The following is a 22,972-nucleotide window of genomic DNA, read 5'->3' as shown; positions in this document are numbered from 1 at the left end:
GACAGAGGAGCCTGGTGGGCTACAGTCCATGGGTCACAAAAAGCTGGACATGGCTTAGTGACTAAACCATCAGCACCACCTGGGAACCTGCCCCAGCTCAAGTTTGAGACTGATGCCCATTTAGGCATTAAGGGGCACACCATATGGATGATGGCTAATGTAAGACTGGTCTCAGACTCCCGTATCTTCCAGGCTAGATGCCCAAAGCTTTACACAAATTGACCCTTTTAATTCTACTGAGGAAGGCAGTTTTGTTATCCCAGCATCTAGATATGAACCAGGATGAAGTGGTTACGTTGACCAAACCCACAGACAAAGTAGCTGAGTCGTGGTTCGGTTCCGGGAGACCCTATTCCTAAACTCTGTGTGGTTCTGCCTCTTGGAATTGATTTCTCTCATGATTTTTAAGTCTCATAAAAACCAAGAGCATAAACAGAAGGAAAAGGTGCTACTTTAATCTAACATATAATTCATTCTAAAAAGTATTAAATAGCTGATGGTAAGGAGGGAGTAAAGTTATGTTTGAATATTGTAGCAGAACCAAGTGATTTCAAAGACAATGTATATTCATGCCTAAAATTTTCTGTGAAAATCAGGAATGAGAGGTCTTTGGCAGTTCAAAGGCACATGTTACATCAATTAAGAGAGCTGCTTTGTGCTCACATAAAGCGTTATGTTACGGCACATAGAGTGGTTTCATTTATGAATATATTTGATTTTTCTGTTTTAAATGCACATCTAGATGTGCAACTGCTTTAAAGTTGTAATGAAAAAATTAAATAACAAAACAGTTTCTTACATACACATGAGGTCCCCAGCCTAAGAAAGTTATTTGTTCAGTTAAATGATTGTTAAATGGGAAAAAGCCAATTTGCATTTTAAAGCCTTTTTTGACACTGACTGGTACTTGTTCAGTAGGACAGGAAGATAAATATAATATTTATAGTAAAATGGGAAATCAACCTTAAATTTGCTAAGTACAGTCTCAAACTTTCAAGTATTTTTCCCTTTGTTTATTAGACTTCATTAAAATTCCTTGGTGTTCAAAGGCTGGAAAATCTATTTAATTTTTTGAGGGGAAGGTTTATCTTTTTCACATTTTTTCAATTGAAGAAACTGAGCAGAGTAAGCATAAAACTTTTCCTCTTAGTCAGAAAGTTTGGTTACTATTAAATTCTGAGATGTGTATTTCCCCAAGGCCAGTTCCTATGTTGGTACGACACAGTTTGTATAAGTTTCTTTAGCATCTGAAAAATATGTAGATCAGTACTGGAACCTCAAGAGATAAGAAGCACTTCAGCTTTGATAAGTAGTAACTGTAAATGGTAAATAAACTGAGTTCATGTTGCCCTTGGGTTTACTAGAATGAAGATTATAATAAATAACTGCATTTCAGTTCACATGCATCCCCCAGTTGTACAAATCTCAGGGCAGACGTTTGAGGTTCATTCTTTCCATTTTAATTATTTACCGAAGCTGGATTTGGACCATTGATGGCATAAATGATGCTCATGCCGTGATGAACTAGGGAGAGCGGCTGGGATGAGTGTCCCAGGTCTGCTGGTCTGACAGTGATGAGCAAATGTGCTCCTCGCCCTCTGCTTTCAGGAGAAAAACAAAACCACTAAGATTACCTGCCAACAGTAAACAAAATCCCAATGTGCGGGGGACTTTTTCCTCTTTCAGTTAAAGTTATCAGAGAGACAAGTTTTTCATTAATAATATATTAAGGACCTGCTCCACTTGGGCACCATGAGGACATTAAGTGATTAAATCCAAGGTATATACATTTAAGGAAAGAAGGAGTAAATTAAAGCCACACGAAACAGCTTTATATCATCTGCAAATAGCCCAATCGAGGAACAAAGATTGCACATAAATTATCTATTTGTGCATATGTATGTCTGCACTCACTTGTCTGTAAAGGATTTATACACATAGTCATACATAACACACATATGTGTATGCATGTGGTGCTGTGCTGTGCTTAGTTGCTCGGTTATGTCTGACTTTGTGACCCCATGGATTGTTTCAGGCTCCTCTGTTCATGGGGATTCTCTAGGCAAGAATACTGAAGTGGATTGCCATTCCCTTCTCAAGGGGATCTTCCCAACCCAGGGACTGAACATGGGTCTCCTGCATTGCAGGCAGATTCTTTACTGTCTGAGCCAATGTTGAGGTATTTATCCCTTTAGCCCCTCAAAACATGGCCTTATCATACTTGTGTTTCTTTATTAATTATTTCTGTTTTCATGGAGAGTTCCAATTATATCATCATTTAACAATTGGATGAGCGTCATTTAATCATAGATCGTATTGCTAAACTGCGTCAGACCAGCCGTTCACCTGCATTGTGGACTTTCTCTCTGTGCTGAGCACTTGCTGAGCACTCACCCGCATTCCATCTTCAAGTCCCTGTAACAAAAAGTCACCATTGTTATTGCTGCCCTCAGAGGGTGCATGAGTGCCCACCCAGGGCTGCAGGGAATCCCAGCCAGAGTCAGGCCTGTGCTTGGCCCTTGGCTGCCAGCCACGTGGTGCTGGACTGCTGTGTCCTGTGTGTGCGGTGGCTGTAGAGGGTCCTTCTTGCCTGCACTGGGCCTTGACAAGAGATATCAGTTAAGATGTTAGCAAAGCTGTGGGAGGAAGGCCAGGCCACCCCTGATCTGAATGCAAATTCATCATGGCAAGCTACAAATGCATTTCTAAAATTATGTATTAAAGCTCTGTGGGGAGGAGTGGTGAAAGCTCCATATGCAAGCTGTGAGCCCTTAGCTCTCTCCCAAGACTGCAGTCAGCTGTGAAATGAAAGCCCAGATCAAAGGGGCATTTTTTTTTTAATTGGAGGACAGTTGCTTTACAGTGGTGTGTTGCTCTCTGCCAAACACCAACACCATTCAGTCATAATTATACTTCAACCCTCTCTCTCACCCCACCCCATGCCTCTATGCCGTCACAGAGCTGGCCTCCTTGTGCTCTGTGGCAGCCTGCCGCCAGGGAACTACTTTAAGCACGGTGGTGTCCACGTGTCAGCGCTGCTCTCTCAATTCGCCCCTCCCTCTCCTTCCCCAGCTAGCTGTGTGCACCAGTCCATTCTCTGCGCCGCAACAGGCAAGACGGGCGGGTGGCCCAGGGGCGAGTGCCCCTTCCCAAGACCCAGTCTTATCCTCGGGGCTCTGAGACCTGTCCATGTGCCTAATGTGGGCTCAGGAAACGGAGGGAAAAGGCGGGGAGGGGGACGCCCTTCCACTCCTGGACAAGGTGTTGGTGGATCGCAAGTACCTCATTAGCCCGCACGAAGTGGTGAGCGGCTTACTGACTATAGGGCCGGGTCCAGCTGCTCACCCTCTGGAGGCAGCATTCTGTGGGGCGGGCGTGGGCTCTTCCAAGCAGGGCAGGCCTCTGCCAGTCCACGGAAGCTGCTTACTGGAGACCACCAGTGGGTGACAAACCTCTCTGCTGCACATTGTGGGGAAAGACCGTCTTAAGGCTGCATCTCACTGTTGTGCAAACGTTTCACGTTCTTTTAGGACTGTGATGCTTTGGGGGAAGTAAGCTGTTTAAAGGACTCAGATTCTGTCATTTCAGTTGTGTTTTCAGTCCTTTATTTTCAGGGCCATGTATGTTCTACTCTGTATAATGTTCCCATCTCTTTTATTTCATTTCCAAAGATTGAATATAGGTTCCTCTAGCTTTTTGCATTTTAGTTAGAATTGTGAACTACGAACAGTTCCCCATGGCTCCCTGATAAATATGAGAAAGTGGGGTTTGCACAGAGGTTGAAGAATGGGAAATGCAGGGTTTGTGGTACCCAGGTCCTTTATGGCCCCTGAGCACTGGCTGTGTTTGTTATTCCTCTCCACATTAACACTGCTCAAGGGCAGGTGTAGCTTTGGTTCACGTCTGTAAGTTTATAAATATTTCTAGAATGAATGAATGAATGGACCGTCCGCAGTGTGGTCTGATGCCACTTAATTTGCTCGCTCTCTTTCCCTCATTTGTTGTTCTTGTCAAACACCTGACCACTGCTCAGTGCAGGACGTGGTCTCCTCTCAGACAGGAGCTGCATGGGGCCCCCTCTTTCAGACCCCTCTGAAAACCATATATCATCAGTTCCAATGAAGACTCAGTGACCTGAAGTGACTTGCAGTGAATTTAGTTTAGAAAACACTCCTAAGTCAGAAAGGCTGGGTCACCGTGAAACCCCTCTTACATGTTCTTTTTACAGACACTTGGATTAGAGGTACTACCTTCAGGGGCTTCCCTGGCTGTCCAGTAGTTAAGACAGTGCTCTCACTGCTGGGGCCCCAGGTTTGATCCTTAGTCCAGGAGCTAATCTCCCACAGGCTATATGTACATCACAGCCAAAAAAAAAAAGAGAGAGAGAGATGGAAAAAAGAAAAGCATTCAATTTTCATCCTTTCCAAGGGTTGGTTTAAACTCATTTCATGTAATTATAAAATTAGCTATGATATGTAATTTTTTAAATGGATTTTTTTATGGAACCTGGATTGAAGAATTGAAAACAAAAATCTAAACATTTGCCACTTAGGATCACTAAGTGGAAGAGGTTATTTCAATATTTTCTTGTTGAAATCAGATTTCATGGGTGGCATTTAGGCTGCAGAGTATTGGTTATTGGACACAGTTCTAGTTAGTGATGTAAATGTTCTCCTAACTTTTTTTTTTAAATTAAGTCCGACCACAGTAACAAAATGACAAAAAGCCCAGGGCAGGAAAAAAATGTGCGATCTCATGAAGGTTTTGGAAACTGCAAGAATGGGCAGAAATCTGGCAATCCCAGATCACTGAGAACTTGAGAGTCCTGAGAGTCCAGGCTCAGGCAGGAACCTCGGAGGAGAAAGGACCAGCTCGTCTGTGGTCTGTGCCTCTCAAGAGCCAGTAACTTGGGTGAGCCTCTGAGCAACTCCTGACAAGCTCACTTCAAAACTCTATGTATCCACCTGCTCTTATTCTAAATAACTCATAGCTAATCATGCAGTCATCTGACTTAGCTCTGAGGTTAAAGCGCTCATTTAAAAAGAATGATCGCCCTTAGGCATTTCAGGCTCTCAACCTAGCCTTTCTGGAAAGGCTTCCTCACAGGGCCATGTTGAAGTCAGATGGCATGAAATGCACTGACGTCAGAGCGGTACCCTGGGCATCCCCACTTCATGCCCCTGACTTACCGAAGCCAAAGCAGTGTGCTCCTCTGCTTTCGAGTCAAAAGAACCAAGGCTAGCTCAGCCTGTCCCCAGCCAGCAAGTACAGACTGTGAGTGGAACCTTGAAAGCTCTGCTGGGTTGTGAACACAAGTAGTTATGTTGTTGTTGTTTAGTTGCCAGTCATGTCCGACTCTTTGCAACCCCATGGACTGTAGCCTGCCAGGCTCCTCTGTCCATGGAATTCTCCAGGCAAGAATACTGGAGTGGGTTGCCATTTCCTCCATGGGATCTTCTCGACCCAGGGATCAAACCTACATCTCCTGCTTGGCAGGTGGATTCTTTACCACTGAGCCACCCCAGGAAGTCCCCACAGATAGTTATGAGTCTGATTAAATCATTTTACTCCAGTGGCATCATATCATAATTTTATAAATCTAATTAAATGTTCTTGAACTGAACGTGGTAGCAGAAAGCACTCACGCACATTGACTGTGATGGGGGAAGTCTGTTACAGAGAGAAGACGCCTGCACCCCTGCATCTCGATTAGAATTTCACAGAAGATTTATGAGCAGGACCTGTAATTCACGAGAGGGGAGGCCGGAGGGCTTTATTCATGGTGGCACCGCTGCCGCTGTCTGAATATCTGAAACAAAACAACTGTCAGCCTGCCTGGTTCGCCACTGGTGGGACGACTCTGTCATAAATCAGAACCACTCATGGTAAAATGAAAAGTCAGTCTCTCTTGAGCAAAATGTGAAATGTTTGGTGTTGTCTCTGCAACATTCACAAGATGGAAAAACTGCATCCTTTCTGCGCAGAAACTTTATTGTCTGTGCCTTCAGTGGGTATAATTTGAGAAGAGTACTTCTAAATAGTAATTTAGGCGTTTTAATACAAAACTGCATCAACCATGTCAACCCTTAATAGGAGTGACCATGTGACTCGAGAGTGGCTATCTATACATCTGCTCTTGAATTTTTTTGAAATAGAAGAAAATTATTTCATATAAGTTGTGTGCCTTTTTTTTTCCAAGGTGATAGAAGATAATCTGTATTTCTGTTTTTAAAAAAGGAAGGAATATGAGATAAACTGGCAGATGGAGCACTTTCTATCAATCCAGCTAAAGCTGCCTGTTATGGAAAATGTTTAATTTAACTAAATTTGACCTGGCAGTTGGCTCACTTACCATTGTCATAAGTGCTATTTGATAACATCGATGAAAACAAAACACTTTCTTTTACTACAGTTCCAGATGGACCAGCATTTTAAAGCATTCTTTAACAGTTGTCCTTACTTAGGTGATATTCACATGCTGATGTGCCCGCAGTCCTCGCTGCTGTAATTGGTGTCACTGGTTTTAGTCACTTACAGAGTAAGTACCCTTGTCAACTGGTGGAGGGGACGACAGGCCCAGAGGTGCGCAGGTAGGGGTCCTGCCTGGGCTGGGGCAGGACCTGCCCGAGCCTGCTCGGTCCTGCCCGAGCTCACTGGCTGGTCTGTAAAATACTGATGACAACAACCACACCACCGGTGTGCCCTGACCCCGTGTGCCTGTGAGGATCACTTAGTGTGAAATTACATATACCCTTAGACATGCAGTGTGAAAAAGGCGTCTATTTCTGGAAACACTGTGCGAGCACATCTGTGGAAGCAGCAGGACTCTCATGGCCCGTGACTTCAGGCAGCTGGGGGGCTGGCCGGTGCCTGGGGAAACCCCCATGGATGCTAGCCCAAGACGGTTCTGTTAGGAAGAACCAACTGCTTTCTCTGAGAATGTCAGCTCAGCCACCCGCAAGCTGCTTTGCTGCCTTCTGACTGCACCTGGGCCCTGTCACTGTGGGTCTCAGGGAGATGCACTTGGTCACTCGCTGGCCTCTGAGTGGCAGGGCCGCCCCGGGCACAGTGACAGCCCGCCTGGCAAAAGCCGTCTGCAGGCGCCCAGCCCCGCTCCCCCGCCCCTCTGCCGATGCCCAACTTCTTCCTGTTCCCATCTGCTCCTCGTGTCTCGGCCCTGGCTCCTGGCTCAGCTATATGGAGACTGTCAGTCCGCACATTCCTCAAGCTTTGCCTTATTCCATGATGTCTGATGTCATGAAAGGAAAATATCCCTATCAGGTAAAGTACTCAGTTCTTTATACATTACTCATGCAGCTCCCTCCTGTGATGTGTCCCCATATTCCTCCTGTAGCCTGTGTTTCTGTTCTCTTTCCCTTTTTTTTAACCCCTCAAAGTATTGATGCTGTGGGAAGGAATTTTAAAAAATAAGAACACAAAAGAAGACGTCTAGTTTTTCTAAATAATCTCCTGTTAAATTATTAGGCATTGATTTATGTAATCTTTTATATTTATGTCTTATATTTGTATAATCAACATTGATATTGTTCAGTTGCTCAGTCGTGTCCGACTCTCTGTGAACCCATGGACTCAAGTCTACCCTGTCCTTCACTATCTCCCAGAGTTTTCCCAAACTCATGCCCATTGAGTCAGTGATGCCATCCAACCATCTCATCCTCTGTCGTCCCCTTCTCCTCCTGCTCTCAATCTTTCCCAGCATCAGGGTCTTTTCCAGTGAGTGGACTCTTCACGTCAGATGACCAAAGTATTGGAGTTTCAGCTTCAGCATCAGTCCTTCAATGGTTATTCAGGGTTGATTTCCTTTAGATTGACTGGTTTGATCTCCTTGCTGTTCAAGGGACTCTCAAAGAGTCTTTCCAGTACCACAATTCAAAAGGATCAGTTCTTTGGCACTCAGCCTTCTTTATGGTCCAACTCTCACATCTATACATGACTAGTGAAAAAAACATAGCTTTGACTAGATGGACCTTTGTTGGCAAAGTGATATCTCTGCTTTTTAATACACTGTCTAGGTTTGTCATAGCTTTTCTTGCAAGGAGAAAGCATCTTTTAATTTTGTGGCTGCAATCACTGTCAGCAATGATTTTGGAGCCCCCCAGAATAAAGTCTGTCACTGTTTCCACTTTTTCCCCATCTATTTGCCATGAAGCAATGGGACTGGATGCCATGATCTTACATAATTTGTGTATGTGTATGTGTGTATATGTGTGTGTGTACACAGTTGTGTGATGTATGTATACATATATTTTTGTGTCACAAGGCAGCATGTTCTTTCATTGGCACTTAGTTCAACTGTTGCAAATTTTTGTCTGAAAAAATATTTTCTCAACTTTCAGTTTTTTCCAGAATATATTCTTTTTTTGAAAGAAAATGCTCTTTGTGATCATCAGGCCAATGCTGCTAAATCCTTTGACTCCTTGTTTAGTTTTTCTCTGGCCATCAGTAAAGTGTGTAAAACCTGGAAACTACAGAAAAGAGTGAAAAAGGACGAAAAAGGCACTGGCAGTCTCCCTGCCCACAGATGCCCCATCGACTCTCCTCACATCATCCTCTCATTTCCCTTTCACCACTGAGGTCTGAAGCCCGCGTCCTAGGAGACCCTGGGGCTCTGCCGTCGTGTGTGTGTGTGTGTGTGTGTGTGTGTGTTCTCCAAACCGGAAGTGTCCGTTTTCAGCCTCCCCTCAGATCCAGCTGTGGAGCAGACCCCCCAGCACAAGGTGTGCCTCCTCCCAGTCCTCCTCATACGTCTCCACAAAGACAGACTGACTCACAGATGGCGCGTTTCCACAGCACACCTGATTCCTGGTTGTACTACATGGGCACAGGCTTTAAATGGGGTGGTGCTGGCCCAAGGAACAGACCGATGGCAGAGAATACAGACCCGGGGATGATGTTGGTTGGTCTTTTGACAAAGTGAACATGGCATCCTAATGAGGGAAGACACAGAGGTCTTTTCAATATGTGGCTCAACGGGACACTCAAATGGGAAAGTGAGTCTGAACCTGCCCCACAACGTAGACACAACCAAGGCAGGATGACAACAGGCTAAATGGAAAAGGTGGAACATAAATCTGTGAAAAGACAACTTCCCCTTTCCACCAGCCCACCGGCATGAGCCTGGAATCAGGTAAAGACTTTGCAAGCTCACACACACACAAAAAAATAATAACAAAGGAAAAAGTAGATATATGTTAAGTTTTAGTACTTTTATTTTTCAAAACCTATGTTTAAGAGCCTGATAAAGGCAAACTTAGAAAGGGTAAAGATATTTATTTGAAGGATGCGTATTAAGGATTGATTAAGGAGTTCCATTGAGAAGAAGGCAGAATGTCAAATAGATAGCACTTACCCCACACCAGGACATATAACTTTTCAAAATAAAAAGACCAGCTACCTGCATCAACAGAGATGCTGGGCCAGTGGGACTCTAATGCACTGCCGGTGAAGGTGGTGAGCTGACATAGTCTCCTTGGAAAAGCATTTGGTTGTGTGTCCTAAAGTTGAAAATATCTTAAGAGCCAGTAGGAGTTCCTCCCTAGAAAAATATCTACAGGCTGGCATAAGATTTTCATCTAAAGACATGCTCAAAGCTACACTTTGTAAAAGCCAAGAATGCGAGATGACCCCCGTGGCTACCATTAAGGAATGGATACACTGATCCATGGAGAATATATAGAAATGCAAACAAGCCCTACAGCTGTATGGCTTAACATGAGTTAGTTCCAAAAGCATAATACTGAAGTCAGAAGTAAGAGACCACATGGGCTTTTAATGAAGAAGCAGAAGGAGATTAATATTTCAATGAAATTGGGTCAAGTGCAGGCAGGTGGAGTTTCCCCACGATTCAGAGCTGACTGGTGGGTGGGGAAGGTGCCTGTGAGAAAACGCAGTGACCGAGGGTGGGGGCTGAGGCTGAGCTCATGAGAGCACTTCTCAGGTTTCTGATTTGGGGGCCTGGACTGCTCACGCTGCCGAGGGTGGGGGCTGAGGCTGAGCTCATGAGAGCACTTCTCAGGCTTCTGATTTGGGGGCCTGGACTGCTCACGCTGCCGAGGGTGGGGGCTGAGGCTGCGCTCATGAGAGCACTTCTCAGGTTTCTGATTTGGGGGCCTGGACTGCTCCTCAGCGTGCCTCCGGGAGAATGGGCAGGCGTGCTGGGCATGCAGAAGTGTCTGGTCTGGTTCTCCTACAAGGCCCCCAGGTCCGGTGCAGAGCTATGGCTCCCTTGCTTCCAGGCCAAGTGCATCGTCTATGAAATCTTGGTTGGCAGGTCAGGGCAGGGGGATCCTTTCATGGGGATGTTTGCCTTGTTTTGTAAGCAAAGATCCACATGTAGGGAAGCTTACCAAGAAGGGGTCCAGTAACCACAGTTTGCAGGGACCAGTCTTCTGCTATCGTCTTGGTTAGCATAACTCAGATATCACCACCTGAAAAACGTAGTAGGCTTTAGACTCAGACATTTCTGTACACTCTCTTCCTTGAAGTGTCTTTGAAAATATCAAATAAAATCACATCTGCAGAAATTTCTGGAAAGCTCTACCCTTCCCCTCTCTTCCTTTAGTAAACAAAGGGCAAGATAGACTTTGGATAAATATTTATTCTTTTTTTCTTTTTTACTCTCAGTTTCTACTCATATGCTTTATTGCCTCAGTTTCTTTGTGGGTTTTTTATTATTGTTGTTGTTTGTTTATTTGTTGCTTTTTCTGCCACAACACTTTTTTTTGGCATGTTACTTTTCAGAGGGCACATACACTCACACAAACCCTCATATACAGACACACTCTGTGTCACCAGCACTTGATTTAAGTTGGACATTAATCTCAAAAAAAGAAAAAAGAAAACTATGGAAGGACATACTGTTTACAATAAAAGAGCTTAGAGCCTAGCAGAAAGACAGAGAGGCAAGCAAACAATTAAACCAGAATCAGATAATTACAAAGCAAAAGAGGTGATCATGTGGAATTTGGAAACCACTGCTGTGGATAATATTAGTGGAAGAAAGCTTCTGTTCCATTGTGTACGCCAACACCGAATCCTTCTTGGCAGAAATAGAGTTTATAAAAGATTGTTCAGTAATTAAAAACAATCAAGTTAATTCTAGAAGCACCGTCTTGGTGAAATGAAGTGAATTTTATTTGAAATGTGCTGTAGGATTGAAATTAAGTTATGGATTTGTAAAGTTAAAGACGTTAAAGTCTTTTCAGAAATGGCAGTCATGCCTGGAATTCTAAAGGTAATCTGGTTAGGAAAAAAAATTATTTGTATCACTAGGTAGAACACATGAATATGCATGTAAATTTTAGATAATTGTTTTGTCTTAAAAAATACCTACGAGAACTAGATCTAAGGATTACTTTTTTCTAAAGTAATTGTTTTGGCTGTGCTGGGTCTTTGTTCCTATGCCTGGGCCTTTCCAGCTGTGGCGAGTGTGTGGGCTTCTCACTGTGGCGGCTTCCGTTGCAGAGCACAGGCTCTCAGGCGTGCAGGCTGCAGTGGCTGTGGCCCTGGGCTCTAGAGCACAGGCTTCAATAGTTGTGGCCCTGGGCTTAGTTGCTCCGTGGCACGTGGGACCTTCCCGGACCAGGGATCCGGCAGGCAGATTCTCACCCACTGCACCTACCGGGGAAGCCCAGAGGATTACTTTCAAATTAGAAAATCCCTTTCATATTGTAACCCTTGCTGATATTATTATTGTAATAATACCAAAAAGGCCTATTTTTTTCTGTCTATTTGCACATAGTAATAGTAAAGTTATTAAAAAAAAAGATTAAATGGGATATTGGTAACATTTTGGATATGTCTGATTTAATTGTAATGAACTTGTATAGAATTTATAAGTAAAAGATATTTATTAGTAGCATTCTGGGGGGAAAAAAAAACTGTGGTATCTGTAGATGCTTCTTACAGGCTCAATAAATTAATCAATCAGGTCAGCTTTGTCTGTGATGGTTACTAGCTGATGTAACTTCATATTTAGGGAAGTAGAGTTCTAGTTTCTAATGTTGTAAAATTAATTTTAAATATTATTGTACTCTTCAGAAAATGTACATACTTACACGTACCAAATTTTACATATATTGTCAGCATATCCATAAATCCCTTGACTCCACTCCAGTAACACTGTGCGAGGACTACTGCTATTACCACTGTTATTACAGGTGTCTCTACTGCTTTTTTTAAGTCGCTATTGTAATTCTAGTTTGTTTCCTAAAGGCATGAATAGATTCTCTCCTTTAAAACTCGTTAAACACTTTTCTTCACAGTATTAATGCATGTGCCTTGGATTTTGTGTGCTAATAAATCCAGTAATATGCAGAGCATATTACATGGGGAAGCAGGGAATGAGGGCATCTGACTTTCTGAATTTGCTGGAAGCTGGTTTTTCAACTAGTCAGCTACTCTTTCAAGTTTCTCAGAGGTTGGGGACAAATTAGAAGTTAGAGGTTCTGTCCGTGCCTCCATTTACCTGATGATCACTTTCATAGAACCGCAAGACTGTGCAAGAGATTTATCCCTTCTCGTGTCATCTCATGCAGGATTTCCCAGTGCACTTACCATGAGGCTGTGGACTGCAATGGACATCCAAAATCACTTCTGTGTGGCTCTGTGGGTGGTAGGGAAAGCCTGGCATGCCAGGTGAGGGCATCTTTCCATATACCATGGCCCTCACCATGGAGAGCAGGCCTGGTCTGACACTTAAGAACAAAGTGACAACATGAAGTGTATTTCTTTCCAGCGGTCACCTGCCCAGGCATCGAAGCCCAGCTCTCGGAACACGTCACCTGGAGGCTGGTGTCAGGGTCCCTGAATGAGTACGGAGCGCAGGTGGTGCTGAGCTGCAGCCCGGGGTACTACCTGGAGGGCCGGCGGCTGCTGCAGTGCCACGCCAACGGCACGTGGAGTGCGGGGGAGGAGAGGCCGAGGTGCAGAGGTGAGTGACAGGTGTGTCCCCGCCCCCAGGCCCTCCCGCATCCCTGATGGCAACGGCATCTGCCTTTCAATGGTCTGTCATCTGTCATCCTCTGCATTAGTGGTGTAACCAAATGGCATTTCTTTTCATTACAATGAGGAATGTATATTTTTATCCAACATACTTAACTATATGACTGCTGCCTTAAGTGTTAATGTTAGCTTTTCTTTGTGAACAATCATATTTTACAAACATTGAAATATTATTATAGAATACTCAGATACTTTAAATCAGCTCAAAAACAAATCCAGGCCTATGTTTATAAAGATCAGTCTTACGCCATGTACTGACTATTCAAACCTTCTAATTAGGATCTTGGGAGCTCATGCATTTATGCTAAGGATGTTGTGTTCTCAAATAATAACTGTCTTGAAAAGGGAGATTATGATTCTCATAGGTACAAGATAAGCAGTTAAGCTTCTGAATGGGTTCGTAATAAATATGAATAAATAGAAAAATAAAACAATATTAGTATTGTTCAGAGCTCTATTTGATTCAAACATATTTAATATACAATCTGTAGTAGGATTGTTCACAGGAAATTATCATGCACAAAACAAGCAGTTAGAGCAGTGTCAAATTTATAAAATACCCAGCTTAGCAAGAATAAAGCAGAATAAAAATGGGGAAAGGACAAAAGAAACAACAGTTCACTGTCTGTGATCGTCACTCTGATTCAGTCTATGAATCTGAATGGGGCAAATGGTGATGACACGCCCACTGATGCTCTTCACCAGGATCACGGAGGCGGATCAGGAAGGGTCCAGACTTCCGGGAGCTCAGAGTGAGAGTGGACAGCACCCCCGCCCGAAGCTTATTTATTCATGGGTCCCTCACCATTTCCCAGGGTGTCCTGGTCTGACTGGTTGCCCGGTCACTGAAGGTGCTGAAGTTCTCCACATTAGACACCTGAATTAGTGAGCACCCTCCTTTCCCGCAACCTCCATCAGGAATCTCAGGCTGTGATTCCGAGACTCAGGCATTAAGCTCAGAAGGCGAGTGAAGGAGGAGTAGGGGCCTCTACCTTCTGCTCTTTCAGACTTTCCCAGCCAATATCCTCTGTCAGTTTCACACAGGACAGAGGGACTTGCACACAGGCGCTGGCTCACCTCTCGTGGGTGAGGAGTTCTCATAGAGCTCCTGCAGATAACCAGTCTCATCAGTTTCCCATCCTCCCTGTTTGTCCTGTGACCCCAAGGTGGGGGGTGTGCTGGACAGGGGGCTGCCTTCTGCACTCCAGCCGTATATACTTAGGGCTCAGATTGCCATTCTGGGATGCTGTACACTTACAGGGAGAGCCTTCCATTTATTTATTTTTTTATTTATTTTTAATTTAATTTTTTGACCCTTCTGCATGACATGTGGATCCTAGTTCCTTGACCAGGGATTTAACCCAGACCCCCTGCAGTAGAAGCACAGAGTCTTAATTACGGGACCGCCAGGGAGGTCCCTAGCCTCCTATTAATATTTAAAAGACTGTTTACAAAAATACTGATTCTTTTGCTCTTTTTCTCTTTTTAATTTTTTAAATTATGGAAGTATAATAACATTTACAGGAGACTTGGAAAATACATAACAAGGTTACGTATGCTGCTAAGTCACTTCAGTCGTGTCCGACTCTGTGCGACCCCATAGACGGCAGCCCACCAGGCTCCCCCGTCCCTGGGATTCTCCAGGCAAGAACACTGAAGTGGGTTGCCATTTCCTTCTCCAATGGATGAAAGTGAAAAGTGAAAGTGAAGTCGCTCAGTCGTGTCTGACCCTCAGCGACCCCATGGACTGCAGCCTACCAGGCTCCTCCATCCATGGGATTTTCCAGGCAGGAGTACTGGAGTGGGGTGCCATTGCCTTCTCCTATATATTACAGTTACTTTTAAGTAGATAAATTAAGGTTTTTAGTTGGAGTTTCAATATTAAACTCTTAAAAATTAATAGAATGAATATACAGAGAAGTAGAAGAATATAGTAGACCTGAAAAGCACTATGAACCAATTCAACATAATTAAGATTGATACAATTTTCACACAACAGTAGGATACAAATTCTATTCAAGTTCTCATAGGCTGTAAACTAGGAGACACTGAAACATAAGGGACATAAAACAACGTGCAAAAATTTCACGGTCTAAAGGTATTGAAATCATTATAGGGTCTGTTCTCTTATCACTGTGGAATTGTGTTAGAAATGAATACCAAAAGATATTTGAAAATAGCTGTCGCATTTTCAAGTACAATGTGACATTTACTAAGAGAGATCTTCAACTTAGCCATCAAAAGCCTCAATAAAGTTAGACTAAAAAAAGCACAGAGGTGATTGCAGAGGAGAAAGCATTTAAATGAGAAATTAATATCAAAATGAGAAATTAATATCAACATTACCTTTTTAAGTCCCATGTATTTGCAAATTAAATATCCACTTTTTAAAATTAATTTTTTATTAAAGGATAATTGCTTTACAGAATTTTGTTGTTTTCTGTCAGACCTCACCATGAATCAGCCATAGGTATGCATATATCCCCTGCCTTTTGAACCTCCCTCCCGTCTCCCTCCCCATTCCACCCCTCTAGGTTGATACAGAGCCCCTGTTTGAGTTCCCTGAGACATACAGCAAATTCCCATTGGCTATCTATTTTACATATGGCAATGTAAGTTTCCATGTTACTCTCTCCATATATCTCACCCTCTCCTCCCTTCTTCCCATGTCCATAAATCTATTCTCTATGTCTGCTTCTCCACTGCTGCCCTGTAAGTAAATTCTTAAGTACCATTTTTCTAGATTCCGTATAATGGATAAATGTCCACTTTTAAATGATGAAGGTACCTAAGAAGCCATAACAAGGAAAATTAGAAAATATTTGTAATAGAATAAAAATTGAAAGAGAATTTACCAGAATTTGTTGCATGCAGCTGAAGCTGCTCAGTGCAATCAAATGCAATGTGGAGTCTTGAATAAGATATGAAAACAAATAACGGACACTAGAGTAAAGTTTTGTGAAATTGGAACAAAATCTGTCCTTCAATTAATAATACTGTATCACATGTTCATTTCTTTCTTTTCTTTCCTTTTTTTAAATAACATTGTATTTCTTTATAGTCTCAGAATTGGATTAGAAGTTTTAAGCTTGTTTAAATTTTTTTTTAATCACTAAGATAATAAATTTCTAAAATTTTAGTAGTAATGCTAGATGCCAAAATACATGAAACTATATCAAAGTTTTGAATGAATATAGATTAGAAATCAAGCATTCTATTCATACTAAGTCAACCAAGTGGAATTAAATGTCATTTTTTTTAGCTAGGCAATAATTCTTAAATTTTCTAAAATATATCTATTATACATACTATATATATATGTATGTATATATGTAGACAAAAGCTTTTCTACTACACTTGATAAAGTTTTAAGAAAGAACAACAACAAAAGAGATGGAGAAATTAAAGAATGTAAACTAAATGAAATGGTAGCACTGAATATTAAATAGAAAAAGTGAAACAAACTAGATAAAAGTAAAAGATCCTCATATAGTCCAGTTGTTTTTAAAACTGACTGCTCTTTAGAAACACATCTAGGGCTCCAGGAAAAAAAGCAATACCTGGGCATTTGTATTTTTCAGAAAATTCCAAGATAATTCTGATATACATCTGGATTTTAAAAATAGATAACAGATTTTTCTATTCAATGGTGGTTCTAATGATACAGAATTCTACTGACCAATCATAAGACAATGGTATTCAGTCAGTAATATTCACATACTCACAACAGTAAAAGATGAAAAACACACTGATTCTTAAACTGAACCACTGGCAGCCCAGTTCCACTCTCATTTGTGAAAAGAAGACAGAACTGGGCTTTGGCCATCCATGAATTGTATCTCTACCTCCCTCTTGCTGATTTCTCAGAAGTCTGTTTTCCTGACTCTCGATTGAGGTACTTTAATCTGCTGGGTCTCACGCTGAGTCCGGTCCGTGGACAGCCTCCACCAGGCCCCAGGCCTGAAGCCGTCTCCAGGCATCGGGGCCACAGACATTCTCTGCAGATGGCTGGGCGTTCGCTGACTCCCCGCATTGTGCACGAGTTGTTCTGTCTCACTTTGTCATTTGTCTCCTTTGAACGTCCTTGAGGATGTGCGGCCTTTTCTAAAATCACTGGCTTCCACAGAATTCTTTGCTTGCCTTTTGGTTTGTGTCTTTGTTAGTATCTGTTGTTCGGTTGGTCACCCTGTGGCCAGGGGGTGTGCCTTTTACCCTTGAACCTCTGACATCTCTGAAATCAGCCGTGTTTCCTCATAAAGACGGGGTGTTTTATGCTCTTCCTGAGTTTTCCTCACCCAAACATGGACTCTGCTCTTCTCCAAGGAGCCTGCTACCTATTGCTGGAGATGGTACAAGAGACCAAGCTCTGTGCCCGAGGGTGTGCACCATGTGAGGGTCACTGACTTTATCCTTGAAAGCGTGATGGGAGAGAAGAGCAGGGACATAAAGCTTCCCCTTGGAAATTTGACAAAGGATTCCATTTGTTTTTAGGGTAGAGGAGTTCTCTCTTTCTGTTAGGGGGTTTCTGTGTTGGTGCTGCCCACCTCATTAATGTGGCGGGTTTTCTGCCACCCAGATCTCCACATCTGAGACCCCATTATCCAGCTGCTGGAAAGCTAATGCTTTGTCCCGGTAGTTCTTGTTTATAGTCTAGTGAACCTTAGTAGAGGACAAGCCTAAAATAATTTCATCACCAGGATATTTTTAACAGAGGCTAAAAAAATAGAACAGATGTGAAAACCACCCTCCTTTGTGCTGGTCCACCATTAACAGTGCATCAGGACCTCCAAGAGGAGGTGTGCTCAGACCTCCCTTCTTACTAACGCTGAGGTTTCAAAACACGGTCCAGCTATCCTGAGTGGCTACAAGGGGATCTTTAAATATCATTGCCCAGAGGATGGTATGGGGAGGGAGGTGGGAGGGGGATTCAGGATGGGGAACACGTGTACACCTGTGGTGGATGCATGTTGATGTATGGCAAGACCAATACAATATTGTAAAGTAAAAAAAATAAAAAATAAATTAAATAAATAAATAATTAATTAAAAAATTTTTTAAAAAATCATTGCTCAAGGTGAAGTTCATGCCATGTTTGAGAAAAGGCATAATGAAAAGTTTATAATTAATTGTAAAACATCTAAATCTGACTCAAACCCATGGACATGTAGAAGAGCGAACGCATTAGCAGTATTACTGAATGCATAAGATATGACCCTGTAAGAGTGTAGCAATCCCAGAAACTAAGAAGTCCTCAGAGCTCTCTCAACAACAATAATGTGCTCATCAGGAAATACTCCAGAGCTGACTTTTCCAGATTTCTGATGAGCAGTGCCCCCAGAGCACACATTTCCAGACTGTGTCTGTGTGTCTGTTTGAAACAGAACCAGGGTTTTGGGTCTTGGAATAAAATCAGCGTAATTCAAAAGATTGGTCTAAACAGTAAAATGGTCTTCACTTGAATTTTCAGTAAAGGTTTTCAGATTTTGGAACTAGTTCCCCAAATAGGCCCCAAGAACGTCCTTCACTCTTAGCACGGGCCCAGCCCCGGTCAGGCACAGGGCCTTAGTGGCCCCCACCCGCTGTCCTCTCGCCGAGCTCAGTGCACAGCCCTACCTGGCTGGGGCTGAGCTCAGTGCACAGCCCTACCTGGCTGGGGCTGGCGTTAACCTTCAGAGCTGAACCAGCAGGGCTCAGAGACCGAGAGAGCTTGGTGGTGTCACCGAGCTCGGAACTGGCAAAGCTGAGCGGGCCCCGGGTGGCCTGCAGCCAGCATGTGCCTTCTTGCTCTTTTCCTTTACAACCTCTTATCAGTTTACTGTTAATGAGGACTCAGTCATTTCTAGCTACTTGGCAGCTTTGCCCCAAGCCCTTTGTACATAAAAACTCACTTAGTGCAGCAGGAAATTGTTATCACTCCTCTTAGAAGAGCTTTTCAGACACTTTGATTCTCACCTGTTAAATCATATTTAAGCCTCTAATGAGCAGTTCACCTTGATGACTTTATGATTCCCTCCTCCCCTGAGATTCTGCTAATGTGTGTGTGTGTGTGTGTGTGTGTGTGTGTGTGTGTGTGCTCAAACATCGGTGGATTTTGCGAGTGCAGGGAGTCAGGTGTTATAACAAGTATCTGTAATGAGAGTGACCATTGCATTCATCTCCCCACCTGGAGTAATCGTGTGGCTGTAAGTGGTCAGTGATCAATAATCATGCTGGAACATATGTGTAAACTGGGTGCCTACATCTATAATCACTTAAGGTCTAGTTTTTATATTTTTTTAATTTTCAGAAAGTCTGTACACGTTCCATATAGTCAGCGTTTTTATGAAGCTCATGGTCCCAACAAATAGTACATGAAAGAAAAAGTGAACTCAGTGCTTCTGCTGTAGTGGGCGTCCTGGGTTTAATCCCACACAGCTTGTGCCAGTTGATGACTTTGGGGAAGACCAGCCACACGCCTCAGTTCCTGTTATGCCATGTGGATGCCAGTAACTGGGATGTGATTCTTGTAATTGATGTAAGCAAAAAAGGGCACAGAAAGCCAACTTGTTGGACTGCCTGGCTTGTAGGCTAAAATATTTGTATACTGTGTATTTAAAGAAAAGTGTAGCTACTTGTGAGAATGAAAAAATAAATAGCAATGGGTGAAGGAAGGGACTTACTCTATTTTGGATTCCACTCTAAAGTTTCAAGTTTTCATTCCAAGGATACAAGAGAAGGGAAATTAAACGTCCCAGGTGATGGGTCATCTCACCGTGAGATGACACTCCTGCCCCCCGGCTTCTCAATGAAAATGAAGACTTGAGATTTTGTTGTTTTTTTACACAGAAAGTAGTCTATGTCAGACCTGCAACAATGTTCACTCTGTTTTTCTTTTCCTTCTAGTGATCTCGTGCGGAAGCCTGTCCTTTCCCCCAAATGGAAATAAGATTGGAACGCTGACAGTCTACGGTGCCACAGCCATATTCACGTGTAACTCGGGCTACACGCTCGTGGGGTCCCACGTCAGAGAATGCTTAGCCAATGGGCTCTGGAGCGGCCCCGAGACTCGCTGTCTGGGTGAGTTAATCTGTGCAAGGGCACTGCTTTGCCTCAAACAGACCTCAAAGATGGAGAACAGCAAGACAGAACCTGGTACTTCTCTCCATGAAAGCGCTGACCGAGAGTAACTAAATCCCACCTGGCTTTTAATGCTACTTTTTAGAGTATCACTTCCTCTTTAAATATCTAAAGGGATTTTTAAAAATCTGAGTGATAAATGCAGGTCACATGTCGCCTTAAATGACACAAAAATTATTTTATAGAGTGCTGAAGGTAGCACTGCCCTCGAATGCCCTCATAGTTTTAGAATGCACGCACACACACACACACACACACATTAAAAAAAAATAGAATGCACAAAAAATAAATTTTAAAATTGTCATATATTTTATCTTCTTAAAAATTTTAAAATTACATTAATAAGTTAATGTGCCATTAATGTCCATCAATGTAAGGGCAATGAATTGTTTAAAATAGGGCTTCCCTGGTGGTTCAGACAGTAAAGAATCTGCCTGCAATGCAGGGTACCTTGGTTGGATCTCTGGATCAGGAAGACCCCCTGGAAAAGGGAAGGGCTACCCACTCCAGTATTCTCTCCTGGATAATTCCATGGACAGAGGAGCCTGGCAGGCTACAGTCCATGGGGTTGCAAAGAATCAAACAAAACTGTGTGACTTTCACTTTTCCTCTGTTATCTTTTTTAAAAAGTTTTAAATTACATTAATAAGTTAATGTGCCATTAATGTCCGTCAGTGTAAGGACAATGAATTATGTAAAATAGAAAGTGTGCATAGTATTAATAATGTGGTCTTCTTTTCCCCAAGGATTAACATTTTCTACATGATCATTTTTTTTTTAAGTTGGGTTGAGGGGCTTCCCTGGCGATCCAGTGGTTAAGACTTCACGTTTAAGTGCAGGGGTGCTGGTACGATCCCTGGTCAGAGAGCTAAGAGCTCACATGCCTCGTGGCCAGAAAAACAAAATATAAAACAGAAGTAATATTTAATAAATTCAATAAAGACTTTCAAAATGGTCCACATTAAAAAAAATCTTTAAAAAATTGGGTTGAAAGTTTTTCCTTTGAAAAATTAAGTGTATGAAAATTGCTGTAAGCAATTTAAAGGGCAGAGATTTTCATGCTTCTTCTAGGTCTGCAAGTGATTAGCAAAATATGTTAATTGCCTTTGCATGTGTGCATGCTAAGTCGGTTCAGTCCTGTCCGACTCTTTGCAACCCCATGGACTGTAGCCCACCAGGCTCCTCTGTCCATGGAATTGTCCAGGCAAGAATACTGGAATGGGTTGCCATGCTCTCCTCCAGTGGATCTTTCTGACCCAGAGATCAAACCCACATCTCCTGTGGCCCCCGCTTTGCAGGCAGAATCTTTGCCACTGAGCCACCAGGGAAGCCCGTTTTATAACTGTCTCTGTGATCTTTATAGCTTTGTAACCACTCCAATGCAGTGGAAGTGGGAAGTTTAGGCTTCTGAACCTTTGCAGGTGAGGCTGACTTCAAGAACTCAGCCAGGACCAGTGAATTTAAATAGCAATAATCTGTTCTTTCCACTGGAGGGAATTTGAAGAAACACTCAGGAATTTGAAGGAAGTGGATGAAAGTAAAGCAGCAGACCAAGAAACAGTAACCGATGTGAGAAGGAGGTTCTCATGCTTCCCCATGAAGTGACTTTCTTTAGATTAGTGCAGGAGTTGGATCTGTGCTGTTCTAATACGAGGCCTGTGTGTAAGTTCCCTGTTAAGTGCAGTCACTGTAGTTCTCAGCCATTTAGGACATCTCCCTGGGATTTATGTAGGAGGCAGTGCTGCTTTTGAGACGTCCTGTGCTTTCCTGCTGCTGTTATGAGATTGGCTGTTGAGTGGTGCTTCCCTAAGGCTGCTGTGGTTGGGGTAGGTTTTCTCAGTCAGCTGCAGTGAAGCGTGTCTGCAAAGGAAGGAATCAGGTGATCTAAGAAATTCCATCTCTGCTCTTAACTGTGAGATGGAAAGTGAACTCGATGTTCATTTGCTTAGTGGGTCACTGCTCACAAAAGCCTTATCGGTCCTTCCAGTGACCCTGGGATGCTAAGGCAGCAGTGGCCGCAGGGAATTTCAGTGGCAACTTCAGTTTTTGTAACTGTTGAGTCATGGAGCCAGCTTGAGTCTTGTTGATTGCAAGCAAAACTTCACCTGGTTTGTGGCATTCTTTGATGGAAGGTTAGGGCTTTGAAGTAGAAAAGATGAGATGCACAGTTGGCTGGATGGAGGTACTCAAAGGCACGGCCTCGGTGGGATGCAGTATGACTGAGATACTTCTGAAAGAGGGAGTTAAGCTGAAAGACAGAGGAAGAAAAATGTGTAGATCATAATGTATAAAATGATAGTGTTGTAGAACCTGGATGCAGGATATGAAGAACAATGCAATTGGAGGAGGCCAAAACCACACACCTAGAAAAGGATGAGAAATGATGAATAGCCATGTGTGATTCTAAACCAGTGAGTAAAGAATGGGTAAGAAGTCTAAAGATTTTGAAAGTTGTAAACGTAGTCTCAGTGAGACTTTACAGGTTGGAATTCATAATACACAGAATATGACAATGGAGGATAGCTCTTTTCCTGAAAAAAATGGCTTGCCAATGGGTAGATAATATCATGTAACCTGGCAAGAATGTATGTCCACAGGACCCAGAAGACCGTGTGAGAGACAGTGGAGAGCTTAGGGAGAAGGATAAGCAGGTGGAGAACAGAGTACTGTCAGTGCTGGAGATGCTCAGACAGGGAAAGACCATAACGATGCTAGCTGAAAGACTGAAAAGAAATATCTGATGGCAGATTCAGGAACCCTTCAAATCAATTATTGGCCAGATAGATTTTTTTTTAGACATAAGAAGGGCTTCTCAGGTGGCGCTTGTGGTAAA

At 42.9% G+C, this 22,972-nt stretch overlaps 1 protein-coding gene across 1 annotated transcript in view; it reads left to right on the top strand.

The window, feature by feature from the left end:
* The window catches only part of CSMD1 (CUB and Sushi multiple domains 1), a 2,074,203-nt gene that overhangs the window by 1,983,478 nt on the left and 67,753 nt on the right, over positions 1–22,972 (top strand). The window contains exons 52-53 of the mRNA XM_086379826.1: positions 12,758–12,952; positions 19,906–20,079. Of these exons, the coding sequence (XP_086235952.1) occupies positions 12,758–12,952; positions 19,906–20,079 (369 nt within the window). The remainder of the gene's footprint in view (positions 1–12,757; positions 12,953–19,905; positions 20,080–22,972) is intronic.

The sequence above is a fragment of the Bos grunniens genome, chromosome 27, assembly GCF_055505025.1.
Source record: "Bos grunniens cultivar Pamir isolate PY7600 chromosome 27, Bosgru_T2T1.0, whole genome shotgun sequence".
In the NCBI taxonomy this organism is placed as follows: Eukaryota; Metazoa; Chordata; class Mammalia; order Artiodactyla; family Bovidae; genus Bos; species Bos grunniens.
The sequence above is the reverse complement of the archived record's forward strand: the minus strand, read 5'-3'. Positions and strand labels throughout refer to the sequence as shown.